Source organism: Artemia franciscana, chromosome 18, assembly GCF_032884065.1.
Source record: "Artemia franciscana chromosome 18, ASM3288406v1, whole genome shotgun sequence".
Classification (NCBI taxonomy): domain Eukaryota; kingdom Metazoa; phylum Arthropoda; class Branchiopoda; order Anostraca; family Artemiidae; genus Artemia; species Artemia franciscana.
In genome coordinates, this window is record NC_088880.1 from 10913155 (window position 1) to 10936621 (window position 23467).

Consider the following 23467-nt stretch of genomic DNA (forward strand, 5'->3'; position numbering starts at 1 on the left):
TTAGAGCTAAATGTCTAGATACGAATAATTAAGAATGACAAAATACAAAGTTAAAGCCATGTACCGAAGATGTAAAGAAAAATCACATTTATCAGTGACCAATTGAAATTATAGCAACTTTATATCAGTGTTTCTTACACGTCATATATACATTCACATTTATTATGTTTACATCTTTTTAAAATACTTTTGTAAAGACACTTAATAACAGAAATGACTGCCATACACTTCCGTGTTGAAAGGTGCCACATATATCCACTGGTTAAGTTGTGTGGCGTATTTTTGCAATGAAGTTACATTACTTAGAGACCCGCCTTTTTAACCTTGATTAGTCGTTAACTTTGCTAAGCTGGGAGCTTGCATCCAATGAATTTGTCTCCTTCGACGAAAGTATCTCATTCAAATTTGATTGGTTCTTTTGTGCGAAATACAAAGCCAAAAGAAAAGTTTTTAAGTCGCAACATTTTTGTCGAGTAAACTGGCTAATCTTGATAGAAGGACTTATATAGTAAGTGGTTTTATTGATTTGAATATTTATTTCGGTTAGGCATTGAAAAACGCTGTTAAATGAATTCTGACATAGAACATGTCAAGAAGGGAAGGGACTGGCTAGGCCATTTACCCAAGCTAATTTTTAAAGTACTCATAGAGAGGGGGCGTAAATCCCTTCAATCTCTGTTAATATAACCAAGAGCGCACCCACATTCAAAAAATCAAGTGCACCACGTGCCGCGTGCTATTCGTTTCGAGAAATTTACAAAGCGTACCGGAAATTATGACAAGCACGGCGAAACTGTGCAGGACACTATCTTTCTGAGATATACACCAGATGGTAGAAAGTGGGCACCCCCTCGAATAACATCTTTTTGGGCAAACAAACTTATTATTTCCTATAAATGCATAACACATTTAAAAAAAAATAAATAAAGCAACACTTAAGAATCAAAATGTAAAAGAGGGGAGGGGGGAGAAGAACGAGAATTATACCAAGATGAGTTTGATGGACCCATTTTGATACACATAGTTTTAAACATTTTTTCCCTGATTTAAAATCCCCATTAAAAGTGCACCAAAGTTTCAGCCCTGTGAATCCTACAACAGTATATTTTTTTCATAGAAAAACAAAACCAACAAGACACCTATCCATGTCTCTAGCCATAGATCCATTGGACCTTATCGCACATTAGCACACAGACCCACTGGACCTTATCGCTCTGAAGTGCGAATTAAGGTAATAGCCAAATTAATAGACACAATAATAGGTAATATGTAATAAATAAATAATAGGCAATAGGCAAATTATAAGCTTTATTTGTCTTTTTTTTTCGCAAGCCAGATATTAAAATCTTAAATAACACGCAAACACGCAACAAATTTTAATATGCAACACGCAACAAATCTTTACACAAGAAAACCACAGAGCACAACTGCTTTGTTGTGCTTTCCGGGCTGAATCCGGGGGCTGAAAAAGGGCTGAATCCGGCAACTAAAATTTTATTCAATCCTTGTTGATTATACATATAAAATGGTTATAATCACTTTTCTGAGTCCTATCTTACTTACGCAAGAATGGAATGCATTCGAGACAAAAAGGAAACCGGTTCCGCCTACAGGAGATCCTCACTCCCTTTTATATATATCTTTGCCAAATGATAATAACAGAGTAGAATAATTTCCAATAAGACAATTTCTTCCATAATAACATGAAGATTGACGGAAGTATATATACTAGATATTTTCAAGACTTATAATTATTCTAGGATGTTTTTTTTTTCATCTCAAGAAAGTTAATTACTCAAATTGAGATTTGGGTAGATTGCCCGGAAGTAACATATGGCAACCCTGAATGGAATAGTCTCAAGAATTCCTTTGTATGCGTCCGAATTTCATCTGTTGCCTTCTTTCTATTACCTAAATTTGATTCGAAGTAGCAGCTTAGAATGAAGGCTGTCTAAAGAGGGGGTACAGAGTTTGCCCCCCCCCCAAATGCCCGACTCATAAAGCGTAACAAAATGCATATAATTTTGACCCCCCCCCCCAAAAAAAGGGAAAAAAAACAACAACAAAAAATGAATTAACCTTTGGTTAGAATACAGATAAATTTCCGTTTCAAATGTAAAATTTAAAAACGCGAACGAAAATAGTGACCGATATATCATGAACACAGAGACGAGGAGCCCGAGAATTCGCAATGAACGTGCACGGACTCGGCTCCACTTGAAACAACTCCATTTCTAACCCTTCCCACACCATTAACTTTTTTTTTCTTTCTTTTTTTTTTAGCAAATATTAGCAGTTTTGACGGTTTCCTTCACCTTCAAAATACCGATATGCAAGTGCCCGAGTCGAATCTTGACATTTCTTATTGTAAATATATTTTCCTTATTATTTACTAAGACTATAGTAGGACAAGACCTCCTCCCCCCAAAATGACGTCTTTGAACAAAGACAACAACATAAAAAGCACGTTACAAAAGTGAAAATTAATCAGTTTTAGGAAAGCCCAAAACTTAAAAGAGAGATAGGATAATGGCTAAAAAGGTGAAAAGAGTAAAAGGGGACAATCTCTGAAGCAGCAAATTTCAGCCGTTGCAAAGGCAGGATTTTCCTTTGAGACTTTATCCTAGAAACATATTTTTTTTTAATTAACACTTGATCTTATGAGAGTAAATGCACACACAATCAAACATTTAGGAGGGAATATGAGGTCTTTTTATGGAAGGAAGAAGTCTTACCCCCCCCCCCCCAAAAAAAAAAGCAAACTACATTCTCTAGCCCTATTATATTGCATCTCCAAAGAGGGATCTTTGAACCAAATCTGTACAACTTGAAAGTGCGCAGTATATTTTTACTTTTTTCGTTATGGGGGCATCCGTCCCCAATACCTGACCCCTTCCTGGGCATACCACTAAATACAAGTAAAAACAAAGCGTCATATTAGAGGCAATGCTTAGGGATAGTTGAACCATTATTTACAGTTATGGAATCGAAATCAAGAGGGGTGAATAGAGCGGGGAGAATTCTACGGGTTATGTAAATGAAAAACAAGCAACCACCTGGCCTGAGTCCCCTCTAATTTCCATCTCCATCTGCCTCTATTATATTCCAAAGCTAGATTTGTGATGACGTCAGTCTACCCCAGTATACCAAATGTATGACAATATACCGTTTAAAGGGTAGTAGTTGGCATTTAAAAGTTAAAGATCCTATACCCGCAACAGTTAGGGGTGAATATTACGTATCATAATGTAATATCACAGGGTTGTTTTAACTATCACTTGTCTCAGACATTGGAAATTCAAAGACGATATTAGAATACACAAATTTTAATGTAGATTAGAAAAACCGAAAAAAAAGTCTATTTGGGGGTTTGTTTTTAATCGTTTTGGATTTACAAGTTGTGTGTCCAAAAGAGTTCTCCTAGCCTTTGAAATACCAAAAAATAGGAAAAAAAGTAAGTTTCAAGCTATTTCTGCGAATGAGCAAAAGAATTACAATTCATTTTGCAAAAAAAACCCTTGAAATTTATATATGTCTTGAAAACCAAAATAAAATACGGGATAAGGAGATAAATAGCTGATCAAACACTGAGTTTAAGGATAGAAACTGAAAACCTCAGTCAGGGCCATATCCAGTATTTTTTCAGAAGGGGGGGGGGTACAAAAACACTTAGAAACGCACTAGAAATTTGTGTATATTCATTTTTGGTTACGTTTTACGAGTCATACAAACATTTCGGGGGAGGCGGGGGGGGAGTCAAAATCCCGAACCCCCTGACCTCAGTCGGACAAAGGTTTCTTAACGCCGTTTAAATTACAGCATCCGAGCTGAACGTGGTCTGAGATAGGAATTTTTCTACCGGGATATCCATACCCTTTGGAAGAATGGTACAACGTAAATAAAAAAGAACTCCATTTCAGGGCACTGGTACCATCTCTCTCAAGGAGCATATTTGCAAGTCATGATAGCTACTGATTTAATGAATCGTGGCAATAATTTTGCAGGCCAGTGAAGAGAACAGGGCCATGTGGACAATTCTTTAGGGGTATGAGGTCATAAAATCTTCAGAGCTTCTAAGCTGAACAATTAGGAGGATATATTCTTTTTTGGGAAGAAGGGTATGTCCCTTAAGACTGCAGCCATCAATGCAAAGGAAGGGTTAAAGAAACTTTGTGTGGTAAATTATTCAAAGATAGAGATCTCCCACTTAAACCTTCGACCTTCTAAACTGATAAGATACATAGCTCGTGCTTAGACATATTTAATATGTAAATTTAAAACAGGTGGCCACGGCTTTAAATTTATCGCCACTAGTATGTCCAGCACTGCCATACCCGCATCTTAAGATTCCCAAGAAGCAGCTGAGTTGAATTCAATCAATAAGGCCGTCCATCTTCAAGCAGGTGACGAGGAGGCATCACCTGGGTAGACGGTAATCTTCCATATTTCTTTAATAATAGCACCTGGTGCCACGCGACATGTCGATAAGAAAACATATGCTACTCCTAAGAAATCCGGCAGATGGTTTCTAGAAGTATTTCTATAGCGAGATAACACTTATAGAATGTATGCTATTGAGCAAGTCTTGCGATAATATCAATTAAATAAGTAAAGAAACAAGATAAATATGGACTTTCAGTCAGGTTTGCCAGCTGCTGACTCCAAAAGAGTGCAAGTAAAGGCAAAAAAGTATGATTTTTGCTCAAAAAGAGTGCAAGTCAAAAAATGCGCACGCGCACGCACACGGCTGCCAAGGCTTCCGCATCACCGCTGAGGTATAAAAGAGTATATTTCAAACGAAGCGTGTGCAAGTTGGCAACCCTGCTTTCGGTCACACCGAAGTCAGTCTAGTCCCACTTATGCTTTGAACATGGAATGGCAAAAGGTACTTAATATAACCACGAAAACCCATAAAAACACACACACGGAACTTCCTCTAAAACAAAATTGGAATAACGTAGCTGTTATCCACCTCATTTTCGCCCCATTTTTAAGAAATAGCCGAACTGAAAATAAGCTGGTTCAACTGAGGTATCTTAGCTACAGAATAGGCTTTGCATCTCATTCTGTTTTTGTTCAATGAGCCCCTATCCCGACCAACTTGTCATTGTGCATTTATTGAGTACAGTATCAATATTGAAAAATAAATCCATTGATGAATTAAATAGCATATTGCATAATAACTGAGATGCCTGTTAAAAATGTCCAATTATTTCGCAATTTTACACTGATACACTTCCGTAGGTTTGACCCTTAGGGACAGGGACATGGGGCCTCAGCCCCCTCCACCGAAATCCGAAATTTTTCCAAAGTTCTACACTTGTTTTGTAAATTTCAAAGTAATATTTTGTTTTTATGACCCCCCCCCCCCCCGATAATGAAAACGTAAGACATGTTGGGGTAGTTTAAAGTAGTTTTTTTAAACCCGAGAATTAACCTTAGATTTGTACCACAAGCATTGATAAATTCAACAGCGTTAAAGCATCAATTTCTCTTGTTGATTCCAAGTTTATTGTAACATAATTATTTCCAAGGAAATGTATCACTTACTTTGTGACACTCAATGACCCAGGCTTGGCCTACTAATCTTATCCATAAAAACCGAATCTCATTCATTTGCTTCTGATGACAACCCTGGGAAAACAACCTTTTTCTAATCTCCGGATTAAATTTCTACCACACACACTGAAGTCCAGACATAAAATAAATATAGACACATTGAACTGGAATCACACGAGGTTAAGGGGAAAGGGTGAAAAAAGGTCAAAGTTTCACGTTATGTGAGGTCTTCAAAATTTAGATCAGGATTTAGATGCAAGTAATAATTATTTGAACTCTACTGATGACGCCAGAGCCACGAAACTTTGTGTCTTTATCCTTTGTTGCAATAAAAAAAAAAAAAAAAATCAAAAAAAAATCTGAATTACCATCTAGGAAACTGGCGTGATTCAAAAGGCGCAGTAAGATTGTTATTAATCTTATATAAACTTGACAATTAAATTCGGGAGAATGGGATTACTTTCAAAATGGAACTTCCCATGGAGAAGTTTTTCACTCACAAGCTTAATAATGGAATTATTTTTGTTTACAGGAAGCTAAAAATGTACATACTCGTACATAGACGTAGTATTAGAACCATATCACCTTTAGAAGAGGGAATCTGGCGAGCAATTCCCCCCTTAGACTTAAAAAAAAACTTTTTCACAAATTAATTGAAAAGAAAACCATTTTTTACTATTTTCGTTGAAAAGTACCCCCCATAGATTTTAAATAACAAATCTCCTTCATATTTCATGAGTTGACACCATTGAACCATATTACTGTGTAGGCCCAAGACACGAAATGCACTCAGGGGGCTTTCAATGGACTATAACAGACCAGATGCAGCAGTGTCAATGTATAGAAATGTAATAAGGGGGCAAAATATATCTGAAAAGTCTAGGGGGGATTTTGTTGTTGTTTCTTTTTTCAATTTTTTAATCATAATACCAAAAAGCGTATTTTTGATGAGAATATTAAAAATGTAGCTTTCCAATGAAAATACTTCAAAATAGGAATTTTAAAAATATGAGGGAGACTCCCCTATCCCTAATTTAAACCCCTCACCAGATGGGCTGGGCTACTCTACTTCAAAATTCATTGTTTGGAATTTTTTCGAAGGTTTATAATTGTTCTTGAATTAGGCACCATCACATCTAAGTCAGATCTAATATTTTCCGAGTCCAGTGTAGATCAAAAGGATCAAAGTGTGACTGTAATATACATTGTCTTGTCCCCATTTGAGAACAGCTTGAAGAAATCCGAAATTTAGGCAAGAGGGCGGTGATCTGCTTTTCCTTCTCTTATTTAGTTCCTGAGATATTTAGAAGAAGTTCTTTTTTTCTTCAAAAAATGCGTTGCATCACTTTCTCTGGGTCACGGAGACAGTTTGTGAATGGAGGTTTTGATATTGAAAAGTTTCTGCCACATCATCTTGTCATGCTTAGCCAGTGTTGTCTTAGGAATTATTTTGACCCAATTTGCTCCTTATATTTTAATTGGGTTTCAAGGTTAATACAAGCTCAAATTATTTATACGAAACATTTTACATTCTCTTTTTTAAAATAAAAAAAAAATTTGGACTTAGGAGCTATATCTCCATTTCTGTACCTACAAAATACATTTAGCTACCGCTGCCCTGGAAAACATATCTATCGAAAATAGCCGTTTAGATTACGTGGCCAAATTAGTCATTGAACGGCCCGAAACGAATTTTATATTTTTTTTTTGCATCTTCCTTAAAAAAATAGCTTTTTTAAACTTTTTAAATACCTTTTTTTTAATTACCGTGTTTTTAAAAAGTACCGTATTTAAGTATTAAAAAATAAACTTTTTGTGAACAAGAAGCTTTTACTACTGGTGTCAAAATTTTAAAACAATTCGTTTGGGCTACTACGAGAGTCGTATTCAGAATTTTCTTTCAGGGGGAGGGGCTTTAAAAACGCACCAAAAATGAGTTTATATTCATTTTCGTTGTATTTTTACGAGTCGGAAAGAGATTTCTGGGGTGAGGGTTCAAACCCTTTAACCCCCTTGGATACGGCCTAGTTTACTAGTAACAGAAAGATTTTGTTTATAAACATGGCTTTTTACAATAAGGAAGAAAAATCAAATTTCAAGAGATCCACACAATTTCAGTGATAGATACTCAAGAAATATCAATTTAAATTCAACTTATCTTTACAGTTAATTACATTTTTAACTAAAAAACTCATTTTGAAAGAATTTCAATTCAAAACCCTCTTCTTCTTCTATAAACGGTCGTTTTTGTTGAATACATAAATCGTACATTCCAAGATAACTACAATTCCTATATATGGTTAGATATAGTCGGGTTCCCATAGCTATTAAATTTGAATGCCAAAATTTGGCTTACGGCTTTGCCGGCCTTTTTTGGCACTTTTTTGCTGTACAATTCACACGAAACTTTGATTATTCAAAATCAAATTCAAAATTCTTTCGGCATGTTTTTTTTCCCCTTAGAGCTGGTTTTCATTGATAGCGATGAAGCGTTTACATGAATAGCAGGTGAAATAACTTCCTGTTACTTACCTAACTGCAACTAATAATACGAATTTGTCATAAAATTCTGTCATTCGGGGTCAACATATTGGTTAACACTGACCCAGCAAACTCTGTTTTATGAACCAGATAAGAAATATCCAAAAGTTTTAGATCATCTTTTACAACTTCGCCTTGCCTAATCTTTGGGTCGGGGACACCCGACCCAAACCTTTCCCCTTTACAACCTATTTGGCAGAATTATGAAAGGGGTACTTTTTCGTCTTGAAGAGATGCCAAAACTACATTGGTAAAACCTTCGTGACGCAGACATTGGGGGGGGGGGTCACACCACTTTTTTGTAAGGACGTAGTTGTCTTAAACTTTGAGCCAAACTCCAATTTCACATTTATGCCTCAAGTGAACACTGAAATGAATTCGTAAAGGAACTACATTTCAGGAGCGATTCGGATTTTCGGGGGTGGGGGAGGGCTCTAATTACCCAATAAGCATATGTAAGGGCCACATTTTTTTATATTCTTAGAGGAATCAATATTAGAGAGCATTCCTTCTATTCTCCCGTAAACTCTTATATGCAAAGGTTTAAAAAAGCATAACCTCTGTAAAACAATAATAATAAATAACAAAAAATTTAGTAAGAATGGTACTGCTGTCTCATACAATTATTTGTTCTCTACTAATCACCATTTTTGGCTGTCAGTATATAAATTTGATCATCTCAAGTTGAGAGCCCTGACCAACCCTGGAAAAATGAAACTGGTAGCCATGGGAAATAAAATTAATAACAAATTTCAGAAAAAGATCAACAAATAACATTATACCTACACATAGAAGTGTTGTAGTAAGGATCCTCTACTAAGATAGTTCTAAAGCCCAACCCCAGAAAATTTTGGAAATTTAGTTCTTAAATGCACAATTCAAGGCGTAACAGAACAGCCTCTTAGAAATTTCTGGTTGTGTTAATGTTTAGAAACGGGTATACCAATTTCGTACTTTCAATGAGATTTATGAGAACCTAGTGCTGTTAAATGTTAAGAAACGCAATGCATTCTAAGGATTATTTACAAATAATAAAAGATAAATTCCGTTAAAGTGAAGTAATATCACAGCCCAGACATGAACAGATATCTTAAAACAAACAAAATATTTAATCAGGTAGATTCATAAAAAACCTTATCAAAAGCAACAAGAAAATGAAAGAATTTCCAAGCCGGAAATTAAATGATATAAAATGATCAATAAATCTATCACTATCCAAAAATAGCCAAGACAACAAATAAGCATTAAAACCGGTATTGACAAATAAACTGGACTATTCCAATTCAGGCACGAACCCTGGATGCTTTTACATGGGCGTAACACTAAAAATCGGAAGGGGAGGAGAAGAAGTACCCATAAATTCTATATTTTTTTTTAGGGGGGGATCCCTAAGGCCTCCCTGTGAACGTCCCTGTTCCAGTTTAGCACTGCGATGTAGATTAACTCTTATTAGTACCCACCAAGATCACTGGATGGGTTTAATTTTTATCTAGAAACGAAGCCTGTCGGTTGACAAGCATTAAAAAAAAGAAGAAATAAACCATAGCGTATACTCTCTTTTGAGGATTGCCCCCAGCACGAAATTTGAAGTCACCTTAACCCCCGACTCAACAAAACTGTCCCTGGAACCTGGCAGCTCCAAATCAAACCCACAACCGTGAGACAAAAAAGGGTAGACTTACCGAAACTATAATTTTGAATCTACTCATTCAAGAAGAAAAACACCCCCACTCCCCTTTAATCGAATTCTCTATCCACCTACGCGTGTAAATTAGAAAACTTTTTGTAGAGGGTGACAAATAGAACACAAAATGTCATCATTTTTATAAGTGTTTTCTTTGTTTGAATTGAGAAAAATGACGAATTCCCCCCCCCCCACATTTACCCCCTCTAAATTTTCGTGAATTGACGGCACTGACTCGCTCTTTCTCATTAGCATACTTAGGGAATTAACTTTTCAGACACCAAAGGCTTTTCAGGAATCGATCTAACTGGCGTTACAAAACTAGAACAATATGAATCGCAGGGGTATTAATTCAATGAGAAGTAGGGGATGTTATTTTTCAAAATCTAGGGGGAGGGGCATAATTGTTTTTTTTAATGAAATTGCCAAACATCTATTTATCCTCCCCCCCCCCCAACTGACGGACCTGATCGAACACCCAAAATCTTTGTTTTCAGAAAAGGCAAAATCTCACAAGACGTTGGCAAATTGGCCTGTCGTCATATTTCCTAACTATATAGATACAACACAATTCCATAAATGAATTTAAGCAATAGCCTACTAGAAGGCCCCTCCGAAATCGAGCATCCTTTAATAAAGAATGTTCTCTATTTCAGAAACCAGTTTTTTGATTTCTATTACTGAATCTCTTCGAGAACAAGATCATAAATACATCAACATGGAATGTGGACTGGGTAGCCTTTTTCAATGAGTAGCATACAACCCAATTGACCGGGTAGTCTGAGGCCGGCATTTCTGAATTACACAAAGAAAAAAAATATTTTCTCACGATTTGAATGGACTCCCAAATTCTCCTTTTTATGTGTGTATCCGCGATGGCCTTTTATTAAAAACATATCTTAAAGATAAATATGATGAGGTGACATACAAAACTAAGATATTTAGCAGCTAACTTATGCTGCGTAACTGAAAAGATTTATTAAATACTAAAAGTAAAATATTGAAAAGTTAAATATTTTGGAAATTTTTGGCTGAATTCCAATAAAAGATATTTAGCAGCTAACTTATGCTGCGTAACTGAAAAGATTTATTAAATACTAAAAGTAAAATATTGAAAAGTTAAATATTTTGGAAATTTTTGGCTGAATTCCAATAAAAGATATTAGCAGCTAACTTATGCTGCGTAACTGAAAAGATTTATTAAATACTAAAAGTAAAATATTGAAAAGTTAAATATTTGGAAATTTTTGGCTGAATTCCAATAAAAGATATTTAGCAGCTAACTTATGCTGCGTAACTGAAAAGATTTATTAAATACTAAAAGTAAAATATTGAAAAGTTAAATATTTTGGAAATTTTTGGCTGAATTCCAATAAAAGATATTTAGCAGCTAACTTATGCTGCGTAACTGAAAAGATTTATTAAATACTAAAAGTAAAATATTGAAAAGTTAAATATTTTGGAAATTTTTGGCTGAATTCCAATAAAAGATATTTAGCAGCTAACTTATGCTGCGTAACTGAAAAGATTTTTAAATACTAAAAGTAAAATATTGAAAAGTTAAATATTTTGGAAATTTTTGGCTGAATTCCAATAAAAGATATTTAGCAGCTAACTTATGCTGCGTAACTGAAAAGATTTATTAAATACTAAAAGTAAAATATTGAAAAGTTAAATATTTTGGAAATTTTTGGCTGAATTCCAATCAACCCTGCAATAAAATGATTTCAGTGGAGGATGGAGTGATGAGTGGTGGAGGAGGATGTAGGTGTACGTAGGGGTCTCGAGGCGTGTTCTGCCACAAAAACACGAATCATACGATTTTTTTTAATTCTATTGCAACATGCCTATATGTTGCTGTTCTGAACAGTTTAACCCCACTCCAGAATAACCTCCTAAGTAGCCTACGTGCCTGCACAATCAAAGCTTACAGGGGATTTCTGTTTTCTTTCATAAGAAGGCTTAATGATTGATAGAATAAATATGTTTTAGCTCCAAAATGCCGGAGTTCTTGTATACTCCAATACGATTCCGTGAAGGATTTCTCTAGGAGGGAGGTCCATACTCAGATCTCTGGGGGATTCTAGCCTACCCCTTATGTTCAGGCTAAATATCCCTTTCAAAAACAATACAGCCACATTTGCCAAAAGCTTTGAAAATACACACCGAACGTTATATTCATATTAAAGATAAAAACAAACCATTTTTGAAGCTTTAGACGATCCACAGAAAAAATAATTAACACCCCTCCCCAAATGTTTTCGACTAATTTACATTCTACACATTACAACTAATCAATTGAACATTCTTCTGTTATTTTTCTTCCCAAAAAAGGCTGCAAGGGGCCTCTGAGCCCAATCTCCTCTGAAATCCATTTTTTTAAGAGCTTCTTCATTTCAAGAAAGCTAAATCAGGCAGATAAGCATGGGCTGTGCCTGGGGGGCCCCCTCATTCCTAATATACGTGTCTTATAATTCTTTATGATTGTTTATTTTCTGCATAAATATACAAACATGCACTCAAAGTCAAAGGTCGCCATAGCTTGACTTCAATTTTTCAACCTGTTAACAGATATTGTATCTTGTCAAGGGGTTTGAAGACTTCCGGGTAGTAACAAAGACAAAAGGGTATAAAATGTCAACAAAGCATATTGCGGCCCAGAACCGGAAATTCCAAACTGACAGAAAAAAACTACCGTATCTAAAATTTCAACAAAGGGTTTGCTTATCTAAATAATTTCTTCTTTAGTTAGTTGGATTAATATTTATAAACCGGACACCTACGATATTTAGAGTTTCCATGCAGAGACGAAAATTTTGCGCAGTCAGCCTCGTTTTTTTGCGCCTCCGACCAGAGTCGTATCTAGAAGGATGAGGGTAATCGATTTGACCCCCCCCCCCCCGAAAAAATTATCAGACTAGTACAAACGTAACTAAAACACAAATAAACTAATTTTTATTTCGTTTGAAATTTTTTGGAGCCCCCCCCCCCCGACCAGGGTCGTATCCAGAGGGGAGAGGGTAGTCGGGTAGAGCCCCCCCTAAAAATGTCTGAATCGACAAAAGTAATAAAAACTACAGGGTCTAGCCTTTTTTCATTTCTTGAAAACCCCTGCATATTAAGAGCCATTTGCACAGGGATGTAGGCATAATTATTTTATTTTTTTTGGGGGGGGCAGATTAAAGGGAGGGACAGATTAAAAATATATATAAATACTCACAATAGCGAAATGACTGACGATTTCCCCATTATCTCTAAAAACAGAATAAATATTTTTTTGGGAGGGTTGATTTTTTGTTATTCCTAAACTATTGCAAATGTTTATAATCTTAGGCACAATAAAAACCAAGTTTTCTTTGTGGGCCAACCCAACACAAAATTCCAAGAGCCCTGCATATGCCCCTAAGAAGAAACATCTTCTGTTACGAACCATAATTTACCTATTGTTGGGAAGTAGTTCGTTTTCCCTTAAAAAAAAAAAAAAAAAAAAAAAAAGTAATCTCCTTTATGGTAATGTGAAAATAGTTTCTATATGGAAAACCACAAAATGATAAAAAATGTAGGGTGTATGAATCAAGCTTCCTTTTGTAAGGGAAGCACGTGAAGGACTTGCATTATGATTGTCCAAATGGAGAAAATCATTAGTCAATTTTCAACATAGCTTTTTACCAAAATAGATTGATTTCCAAACAGTTTTATAGCCCTGTCTGATTGGGCTAATCAATTTTAATTTCACTGGCAAATTTAAATTCTACTGTCCTGATTTTCGGAAGCAAGTTCAAATTGGCAGCAGAGAGAACCAGCATCATGAATAATAGAAAACTGGACTTGTAATAAATAATATAATAATACCTGTACAACATAAGGCGACGTAAGTTTGGGCGTGATCCCTAATTTTTGACAGTGTTTCGTCATCTACAGACGATTCTCTCAAAGGTGATACAGGGTCAGGTACTGGGCTTGTGGGAGTTTCTGTCTCTTGGTTCCTTCGAGGCCTTCTTGAGCGCCGGCATGATGGAATCACTTCAACCAAAGGATCGATAAAATCATAGGCTGTTATAGAAGCAACGTCCCAGCCAAGTTTGACCAATAACAGTTGCTCCCATTGCTAAACAAAGAGGGTAATTATATTTTGTTGAAATAAAATAATGTAGATCTAAGCACGTAACCAAGAGTAGGGGGAGTGGGGCTTCAGGTACAGCCTTTTCCAAAATTTTAATACCTTTACCATTTTACCGTATAACTCGCCTAATTAATCTTCGACGAATGTTAGAAATCACCTCCGGGGGGATCCATCTCCTATCCACCATCCCTAACCACAACCATGCCTACCAGCAATAACCAACAGTTTTTAAAGCAAGAATGAATGTCGGAATAAGATTTAAATAAATAAACGCCTTATTACTATTTGCTTTTATCAATGAGTACAAAATTGATGACAGGAGGGTATTTGATAGAAAGGGTCAAAAGCTTAACCCCTTTAATTATACTTATCCGACACTAAGGGTAACGCGATGGCACACCTAATATACCCTCAAATTTTCAAGAATGAATCCACTCAACAGCATTTTGAATCATCCAAGGGGGGTTTACAATTCAGTGATACAACCCCAAATTTTTAAGGAATTTCATTCACCTTGTTTGATAATGAAAAATCCCGCCAACTTTAACTTTTCACCAAGTGGCGCCATCGGCACATCTTATAAAAGTGCCGCTCTGAATTAAGGGGTTATTATTACCAAAGGGTCATTTCCGTCCATTAGAGCTTTAACACATGGTGAGTACCAGGGGGTAGGTTTTTGTTGAAAATATTCAGTTCACCGGATGTGGTGATTTTGACAGGTGGCGGGCCCCAAAACGAAAAGTGTTATAATTAAGCTCAAGTGGCTTTAATATTTCACGACGTCATTATATAATTAAAAAATTCCTTATACGGTACAATATATAATTGTCCAAGGTTGTTTTTGTCTTTAGAATTGAGGTTTTTATTCATAATACAAGAAGGCGAAGAACAATAAAGGGCTGATTTTTAGCACCTCTAAAACAAACTGGTAATCATATACATACATGAGTAATTGTATCAGAATAAATTACAAAGGGACCATTGAATAAAAACATAGATGGTCCATAATTAAACACTGTCAAGATTTTGAGGGATACAGGTAAGGGCAAATCCAGGATTTTTGATCGAGAAAGAGGGGGTAACGATTTTTAAGAACCCATCAAAATTTATTTATATGCATTTTGTTACGTTTTTACGAGTAGGGCATAAACTACTGGGGTACCCCCCTGGATACGACCTTGGATACAAGATATGAGCCCCTCCCAATAACCTATTTGCGCGTTTTAGGCTTAAATTTGAAAATGCCCCTCAGACAGGTCCTTCAGGAGTGTCTCGAGGCTCTTGTACATTTGCAGTTTCGTGCATCAAACATTAATGTTCTTAAATTAACACTCAAATTAATTAATAAAATTAATTAATTAATTAACACTTAAATTAACTCAAATTAAATTAAGTGTCTGATAAAATCATACACTATGTTAAAAATTAATCGTGTTTTTTTAATTATAGGGGAAATGATTATATAAGGTGGAAATTTTAAGTCAAGATGCTAAAAACGACCATTTCTACTGCTCCCCTGACCCCTACGGGCAAGCACGTGTTCTTAAATGTGTAAACATTATTTACTTTAATTTTTAATTTGATAATTCATTTTATTGTCTACATGTTTTAGGTTTCAGTTGCTTATTCCTAGTTCTTTAGGTTTATAGTTACTTGTTCATAGTTATTCATGATTATTTGTTTAGTTACATAGTTGTTTTAACTTTGATCTATTATTTTTTTTATTTCTGTTCTTTTTAGTATCACGACATGACCAAAAAAAGTGCCTTCCAGCCCTAAGTGACTATTGCTACTTTTTCCTACTTATTTTCTAGTATTTTTATTTATTTTTTACAACTTATTTCCCTACTAATAAAAATGTTGCTCTACTTAATATAAAGAAGGCGGGGAGGGGAGGGGATCCGCCGGGGAACTAAAATGGAAAAAAAATCCAAATTAGAAAATTCCGACAGTTGATCTATGAATATTTTCACTCGTCTCTAAGTAAGATGATCCCTCCCCTTCTTATTCATTGCGATTTTCGGGCAAAAATATTTAGGGGTAAACGTCCCCATCGGTAAAGAGATAGCATCGTTCTCACAAATTATTCCTAGAGTTTTAGCTGACTTTCTCTGAAACTACAGGACCTGTTTGTGATTTTCTTACCTATGTACATAAAATAACACCCGAAAGAAAAATGCCTCAACAGATAAGACACCTCCGGAAGTCTAGATTAGACATTTGGTCAAGTGTAAGGTGTAATCCAGGACGTACCCCCCTCTAAGGTTTTTGTAAAGCCTCCCATGTTGAAAAGGGGGCCGAAAAACCCGGGACTGAAATATGTCACCCTACAATTGTACAAAATGTGTCAATCTAAATAATAGACTTGTAGCATCTTGAGACCGAGTTTATCAGTACTTGAAGAGCGGGTACCAACCCAAAGTATGCAAAGCGTTAAGTTCTTTTGAATTTTGCAACCGAATGAGTAACCTGGACAAAGTTGAATGGAATAGGAGCCAAAGACTCGGGCACGTAGCCAGGACTTTTCTCAGTGGGGTGAGGGAGAAAATAATTTTATTTGACGATTCGAATAAGAAATACCCCGAAATTTTAGGGAGGAAGGGGGGCTGCCCACTCATAATTCTTGCGCGAGCCAAACGTGGCGGAATGGACGTTAATATTTATATTACATATAAAATGACCATCAACTTGGTATCCAAATCATACATACGGTCATATAGGCTACCAAAAATCGCATGGATCCACGAAAATCGACTTTATATGCAACGATACAGTGAACATTTTTAAGGAGATAGGGGCGATGGACCCCAGACAACTTCCAAATGTTCAAATAATTATACTCAACTCACCCTTGGACCGAAATACTTAAGACACGAATATAAGTTATAAACATTACTAGTAATAGCAGAGTGCATTCAGAACGTTCCCCCTTCTCGAAAAAGACTCGGCTCATCTATGTCAATTACAAAATCCAAAAATTGGAAAAGGGGAGGGGTCAGACAGGTACAGTTGAGGGCCTTTATACCCACTCTGAATATTTCGTTATAAAAGATGAAATATTCGGAAGTCTTGGGCCAGAGAGACACCGTCAAGGGATGATCCTAAGACCCCCCCCCCCCCCTAAATCTCAATGTTTCAAAATTTCTTCGATAAATTTCATGTTTTCTCTTTTTATATAATTCGTCTATTTTTATTCTCCGAATTTACCCGCCCTTTTAAGATAATAGAAAGATATAAAAGTTCACACAGACACGACACGCCGTATCAGGAGACATCCCTTTAATAGCGGGGGGAGGGACATTACACACAATTACATTTACTACTACAATTCTTTCATCCATTGACGCAGTGAAGAACCGGTTTCTTCGTTAGTTTCTATTCAGCTTAGCGTGAGATAAGACAAGGAACAGAATAGATGGGAAATACATAATTTGGGCAATATATTCACACATTAGGGGGGTGGAGATAAAGTTTTTATACAGTGTGAAGTTAGAAAACAATTCTTACTTCATTCTATGCAGAATAATTGTACCTAACACATTTTACATACAGACCCGCCAACTAAATTATGTGATTACGGTGTTTCTTTCTCTGGTTCTTCTCTTGCCTAAAGAATTTACATAAATCGCTTATTCCTAAGGCTTAGAAATTTGCAATGACAGCACAAAAGACTTCATACAAAAGAAGACTAGACCCTTAGAAAATGTCTTTCCGGGGGTTGGACCAAACCCGTGGGATTACAGGGTCTTTCTAAAAGCATTCTATTAAATATGGAATTTGGATCAATAATCAAGAACAGGGTGCGTTACCATGAGAAGGAAGAAAATAGTAGAGGCTACAAAAACTTTAGTTTGCATGCACAGGGCTAAACCCTGGAACACATTCATTGAGTTGTGTCCATAGCGGGTGGGAAAAGGAGTGGGCATGTGAACCCAAGTAGCTTTTTACAATGCCTCTACGGAAATCACTGTTTTTAGAGAATAGTTTCATTGAAAAATGGCTCTTCTGGTATTTTCATTAATATTTGAATAAAAGTAACAAATCGTTTCTCCTAAGATTTTGATAAATACATTTACCCCCTCCCCCAAAAAAACTCGTCAATTGACGCCACTGGTCCCCTTGACCAACTGGCACCTTAAGTGCCCTTTCATTGAAAAAAAAAATGGTCATTTAGTTCATTTTTGCTTATATGGATGGGACATCTAATACCAGGTCTCTGTCTCTAGTACAGGGCTTCCGCTCGGTGAAAAAAATCACTAGATTTTAGTTATTTTCTTCAATAATCTAGTGATTTATTTACTGATTTGGTAATTGTATTGTATAGGCAAAAAAACACACTAGAAAAGGTGATAATTCACACAACCCTGCTCTGTTACACTGGTTCATTCCTTTGGTAAACTAAAGGCTTAAGAGGAGTAGAGTTCGTCAAAATGAGAAGAAAAAAAAAGAGAGAAGAAAATTAAATATACGGTGATAGTGAATCTTTAAGATTATAAATAAAAAAACAAGTTTTTTTAAATGAAAGTAAGGAACAGCATTAAAACTTAAAACGAACAGAAATTACTCCGTATATGAAAGGGGCTTTTCCTCCTCAACGCCCCGCTCTTTACGCTAAAGTTTCTTACTGTTTTAAAAATAGAGTTAAGAGAAAGAGTCAAACTTAAGCGTAAAGAGCGGGGCGTTGAGGAGGAAAAGCCCCTTTCATATACGGAGTAATTTCTGTTGTTTTAAGTTTTAATGTTGCTCCTTACTTTCATTAAAAAAAAACTTGTTTTTTATTTAATTTCTGGACGTTTTTGAATTAGTGCATGTTTTGATCTTGGCTCTCCGCACAAATAATCAAAACGAAATTTGCACATTAATTAATTGCAATTAATCGGAAGATTTTGAGAAAAAAGGAGCGAGAGAGGAGGCCTAGTTGCCCTCCAATTTTTGATTACTTAAAAAAGTAACCAGAACTTTTAATTTTTTAAAAACGATTTCATTGGTAAAAAATACACGTAACTTACGAATTAACTTACGTAACGAACTTCTATATTCATATGTTTTTATTGCGTATATGAGGGGGGTTCAACCCTCGTCGATACCTCGCTCTTTACAATAAAGCTTAAATTTTGTTCCAATTCCTTAAGAATGACCTCTAAATCACAAAGGCCGTAGAATAAATAGTTGAAATTACTAAAAATACTTTAGCGTAAAGAGTGAGGTATAACAAGGAGGTAAACCCCTCATATGCGTAATAGTTTTTGTTCGTTTTAAGTTATAATGTTGCTCCTTACTTTCAGTAAAAAATTTTCATATTTATTTTTTCATTGTTTTTTCAAATAAATTTTTTTTCTCCATGGAAATTTTCCATTTTTTCAAATAATTTTTTTTTCTCCATGGACATAATTTTCCTTTTTCAAATAATTTTTTTCTCCATGGAAACATCCTCCAACGTAACCCCCCCCCTCAACTCTCCCACCTAAACCAAAAAAATCCCCCTGAAAAGGTCTGTACACTTCCCAGTAACCATTACTATATGTAAACACAGGCCAAAGTTTGTAACTTGCAGCCCCTCCCACGGGGACTGCGGGGGAGTAAGTCGTCCCTAAAGACATAGTTATTAGGTTTTTCGAGTATGGTGAATAAAATGGCTATCTCAGAATTTTGATCCGGTGACTTTTGTGAAAAAATGAACGTGGGAGGGGGCCTAGGTGCCCTCCAATTTTTTGGTCACTTAAAAAGGGCACTAGAACTTTTAATTTCCATTAGAATGAGCCCTCTCGCGACATTCTATGACCACTCAGTCGATACTATCACCCCTGGAAAAAAAAAAACAACAAAAAAACAAATAAACACGCATCCGTGATCTGTTTCTGGCAAAAAATGCGAAATTCTACATTTTTGTAGATAGGAGCTTGAAACTTCTACAATAAGGTTCTCTGACACGCTGAATCTGATGGTGTGATTTTCGTTAAGATTGTATGACTTTTAGGGGGTGTTTCCCCCTATTTTCTAAAACGAGGCAAATTTTCTCAGGCTCGTAACTTTTGATGGGTACAACTGATCTTGATGATATATTGATATATGATGATATATTGATCTTGATGATATATATAAAATCAGCATTTAAATGCGATTCTTTTGATGTTACTATTGGTATCAAAATTTCATTATTTAGAGTTTCGGTTACTATTGAGCCGGGTCGCTCCTTACTACAGTTCGTTACCACCAACTGTTTAATACATGCTATGTTAGTGTTAGACCAGTAGCCTAATGTGTTCCCTAACGTATAGGCTATATGGCAGACACCCATCCCCCGGTCCTAAAATATTGGCACAACTGAACAATCTCTGGGTAGTGTATCCATATATATGGCTCTTGGTATATCTGACAAAAAATATCCGAAAGCGGGAACTAAGGTGATAGATTTCTGTCAATTTTCATCTATTTTATTTGCTTATTCAGATTATTTTAGGTTTCCAGCTTGAAGGAAAACAGCCCTTTTTCTATAGAAGGAATAGGAACAGAGGAAGGAGGAATACAATTTGGTGATTAATTACGACAAGGGGGTTGTCTAAGAAATAATCAGTCAAGCTGGTATAACGGTAGCACCTTTTGAAAGTTTATTACCTTCAATACCTATAATTTATACTCTCAATTTCGCGCAACGGCAGCAATATACACAGTTCAGTAATGGTATATTAGATATAACAATATTTAAAAGTAAGAAACGATATGATGGATAGCAGGAATTCACCCTGGGGTTAAAAATAGGCCTAATTGACGTAATATCAAGGCTGATAAACAGGAAGTTGTTTCCATTTAAGCCTATACAAGCATTAAATTGTTCCAGAAACCTTACGGTGTTTACTCTAACATCAGCCTATACAATTACTTTTGAAACACTATAGCTAGAGACAAATGCCAAAGACATCAAAATATAAACAATGCTTACCCCCTCCTCCTGATAGGACCGTTTCCGGGATTTCGTTCGGAGGGGAGGTATTCGGGTGACAAGAGGGGGAGGGGTAAAAAATGCATCAAAAATTCATTTATATGAATTTTTGTTATGTTTTTACTAGTTGGAAAAACATGTTGGGGAGGTGGGGGATCTAGCCCCCGTCCCTGGATACGGTCTTACCCCCTGGATCCATCTTAGGTCTATTCGCACATGAAAACTATAATTTCTAAAGATTAGTCTTTGACTCAAGGCTGTATCCTGGAGAGAGGATAGGGGGTTCCCCCTGAATTTTTTGTCCGACTCGTAGAAACGTAACAAAATGCTTATAAACAACTTTTAATGCACTTCTAAGGTTTTTTTGTAACCCCCCCCCCACGGAACAAAAATCCTAGATTCTGCCTTGCTTTGGCTTCTTCGAAATTGTGACATTTTTAAGGGAGTAACACACATTTTCTTTTTTCTATTTTTGTATTTTTTTTTTATTGAAATAAGTGAAAAACAACATAATTCCCTTCCTCTAGATTTGAAAATTACACAAATTTCCGTGAACTGGCAAATTGTCAATCAACATGCTAATTAGATAGAAAATATAGTAGACATTGCAAAAATTTTCTAAATCTAATAAGGGATCTGGACCGGCGTATATGTCTGAAACGTATGCCAGCAAAAGCTGGTTGTCCTACTACTAATAATAATAACTCACTGCAGCACCAAGCCGCCTAAGGCCAACACAGCTACGCACGCCCCTCCTCCAATCCAATCCATTCAAGGGATCCCTCTTTACACCCTCCCAGGAAGTTCCCACTTCCTTTAAATCTTTATTTACGACATCGTCCCACCCCAGACGAGGACGACCTGCTTTCCATTTAGCCCCAGACGGTTGGCCAAAAAGGACAATCTTCGGCAACATGCCGATTAGATAGAAAACATAGTAGACATTGCAAAAATGTTCAAAACCTGAGGGGGGTTTCGGACCGGCGTATATGTCTGAAATGTAGGCTACCAAAAGCTGGTTTCCATATAGCAAAAACAGGCGAAATGTATAAACTAAAAAGAATTAAGGGGCGAATTCTCCTCCCCCTTGCTTGTACCTCAATGCATAATGCTTTTACGCTACCCGAAATATAATGTAAAGCGCATACACAAACATATTTGGTTACTATAGATTATAAGATAGCTTGGCATGTAATCATTCAAATAAGAGTATGCAAAATCATTTCTTCAATGAATTGTTTGACGGCGAATCTGATACGCTCTAGCCAAGGGAAGAAGACTGTTTGTAATTTACATGCTCTTAATTAGAATGAATGTAGCATATTAATTGACGCCAAATCTTGTAACACAAAACGTGATACTTCAAGGGGGTAAGGATTGTTTTAGAAACTGCATAATTCAAATGCATGTCTCTTGAAGTTGTTTTCGGATGTTTTCCATTCAAACAAAACCTGTTCCTCCCTTGTTAATGACTAAACAGACCTTTGTCCGTGTTCCCATTATCTTTCGAAAATGTGTCTATGAACTTATGGTTTAAATAAAGGGGGGGGGGCAAATATTCCGCATATCATTTTGAAAGTACATCATAATGACAGAATCTACATATACATGTATATATTCCCAGGTTAGGCTTAGACCAAATATAGACACTATTTGAAACATAATAAGCCATTTTATTGTAGGCTATTTACTATTATTCTTACGTATAAACATGGACAATGTGACATTAACGATGATAAATCCGATTTTAAGGATATATATATATATATATATATATATATATATATATATATATATATATATATATATATATAATAAAACTGAATATATATATATATATATTTCTATTTATTTCTCCTCTCTTTCACTTAGCTTTTTCAAATCAATGTCAATTTGGATATTTTTACACCATGATTAGCATTGTAAGTAAGCGTCAGTTATGTTTGATCGTGTTGTGTTGTTTAATCAATTTCATAGAAAAAAAAAAAACTACTCGCAGGTGTATGACTATGCCGAACCAAAAGTGTTAAGTACTTCTTCCGCCAGGTTCATCAATTAGAAAGTTTCTCTTTTGTGACGTAATCACCAGTATATTCAAATATTTTTCCTAATAGAGGATATTCGGAAATCTTCTGGCATTACCAAGTCCCTAAATCATTTTTTCTTTCAATAAAATATGGGCATGTGCGTACACACCAGCCAATGCTCCAATAATCAATAAATACTCTATGAGCTAGCTGTACAAGATTATACAAAGCTTACCTGTCTATAGAGCCATATCCAGGGGTTACCAGGTTTGAACCCCCCTCCCGCCGAATTTTGTCCAGCTCGTAAACAAATAACAAATGTGCATATGAAAAAATTAAATTTTCGATGCGTTTTGTAAAGTTCTGTGTGCCCCCCCCCGGGAATCACAAATCCTGGATACGATGGGGATTGACGGTAATTTTATTCAGAAGAGCCTTTCTATGAGATGACCGAGGCATAAAAATGCATTTTTTTGTGTGTTTTCGAGCAACATCTGTCAATATAGTCAATATAGCAGAGCCCCCCCCCCCCGCCCAAGAAAATTGCTGATTTGAAAGGCAAATTTTTCTAAAGGTGCAAAAAATGCACTTAA

General features: G+C 35.9%; 1 protein-coding gene across 2 annotated transcripts in view; it reads right to left on the reverse strand.

The window, feature by feature from the left end:
• Positions 1–23467, reverse strand: part of LOC136038599 (G1/S-specific cyclin-D2-like) — a 44728-nt gene that overhangs the window by 7896 nt on the left and 13365 nt on the right. For both annotated transcript variants that reach the window (XM_065721804.1, XM_065721805.1), the window contains exon 3: positions 13637–13892. In XM_065721804.1, the coding sequence (XP_065577876.1) occupies positions 13637–13892 (256 nt within the window). The remainder of the gene's footprint in view (positions 1–13636; positions 13893–23467) is intronic.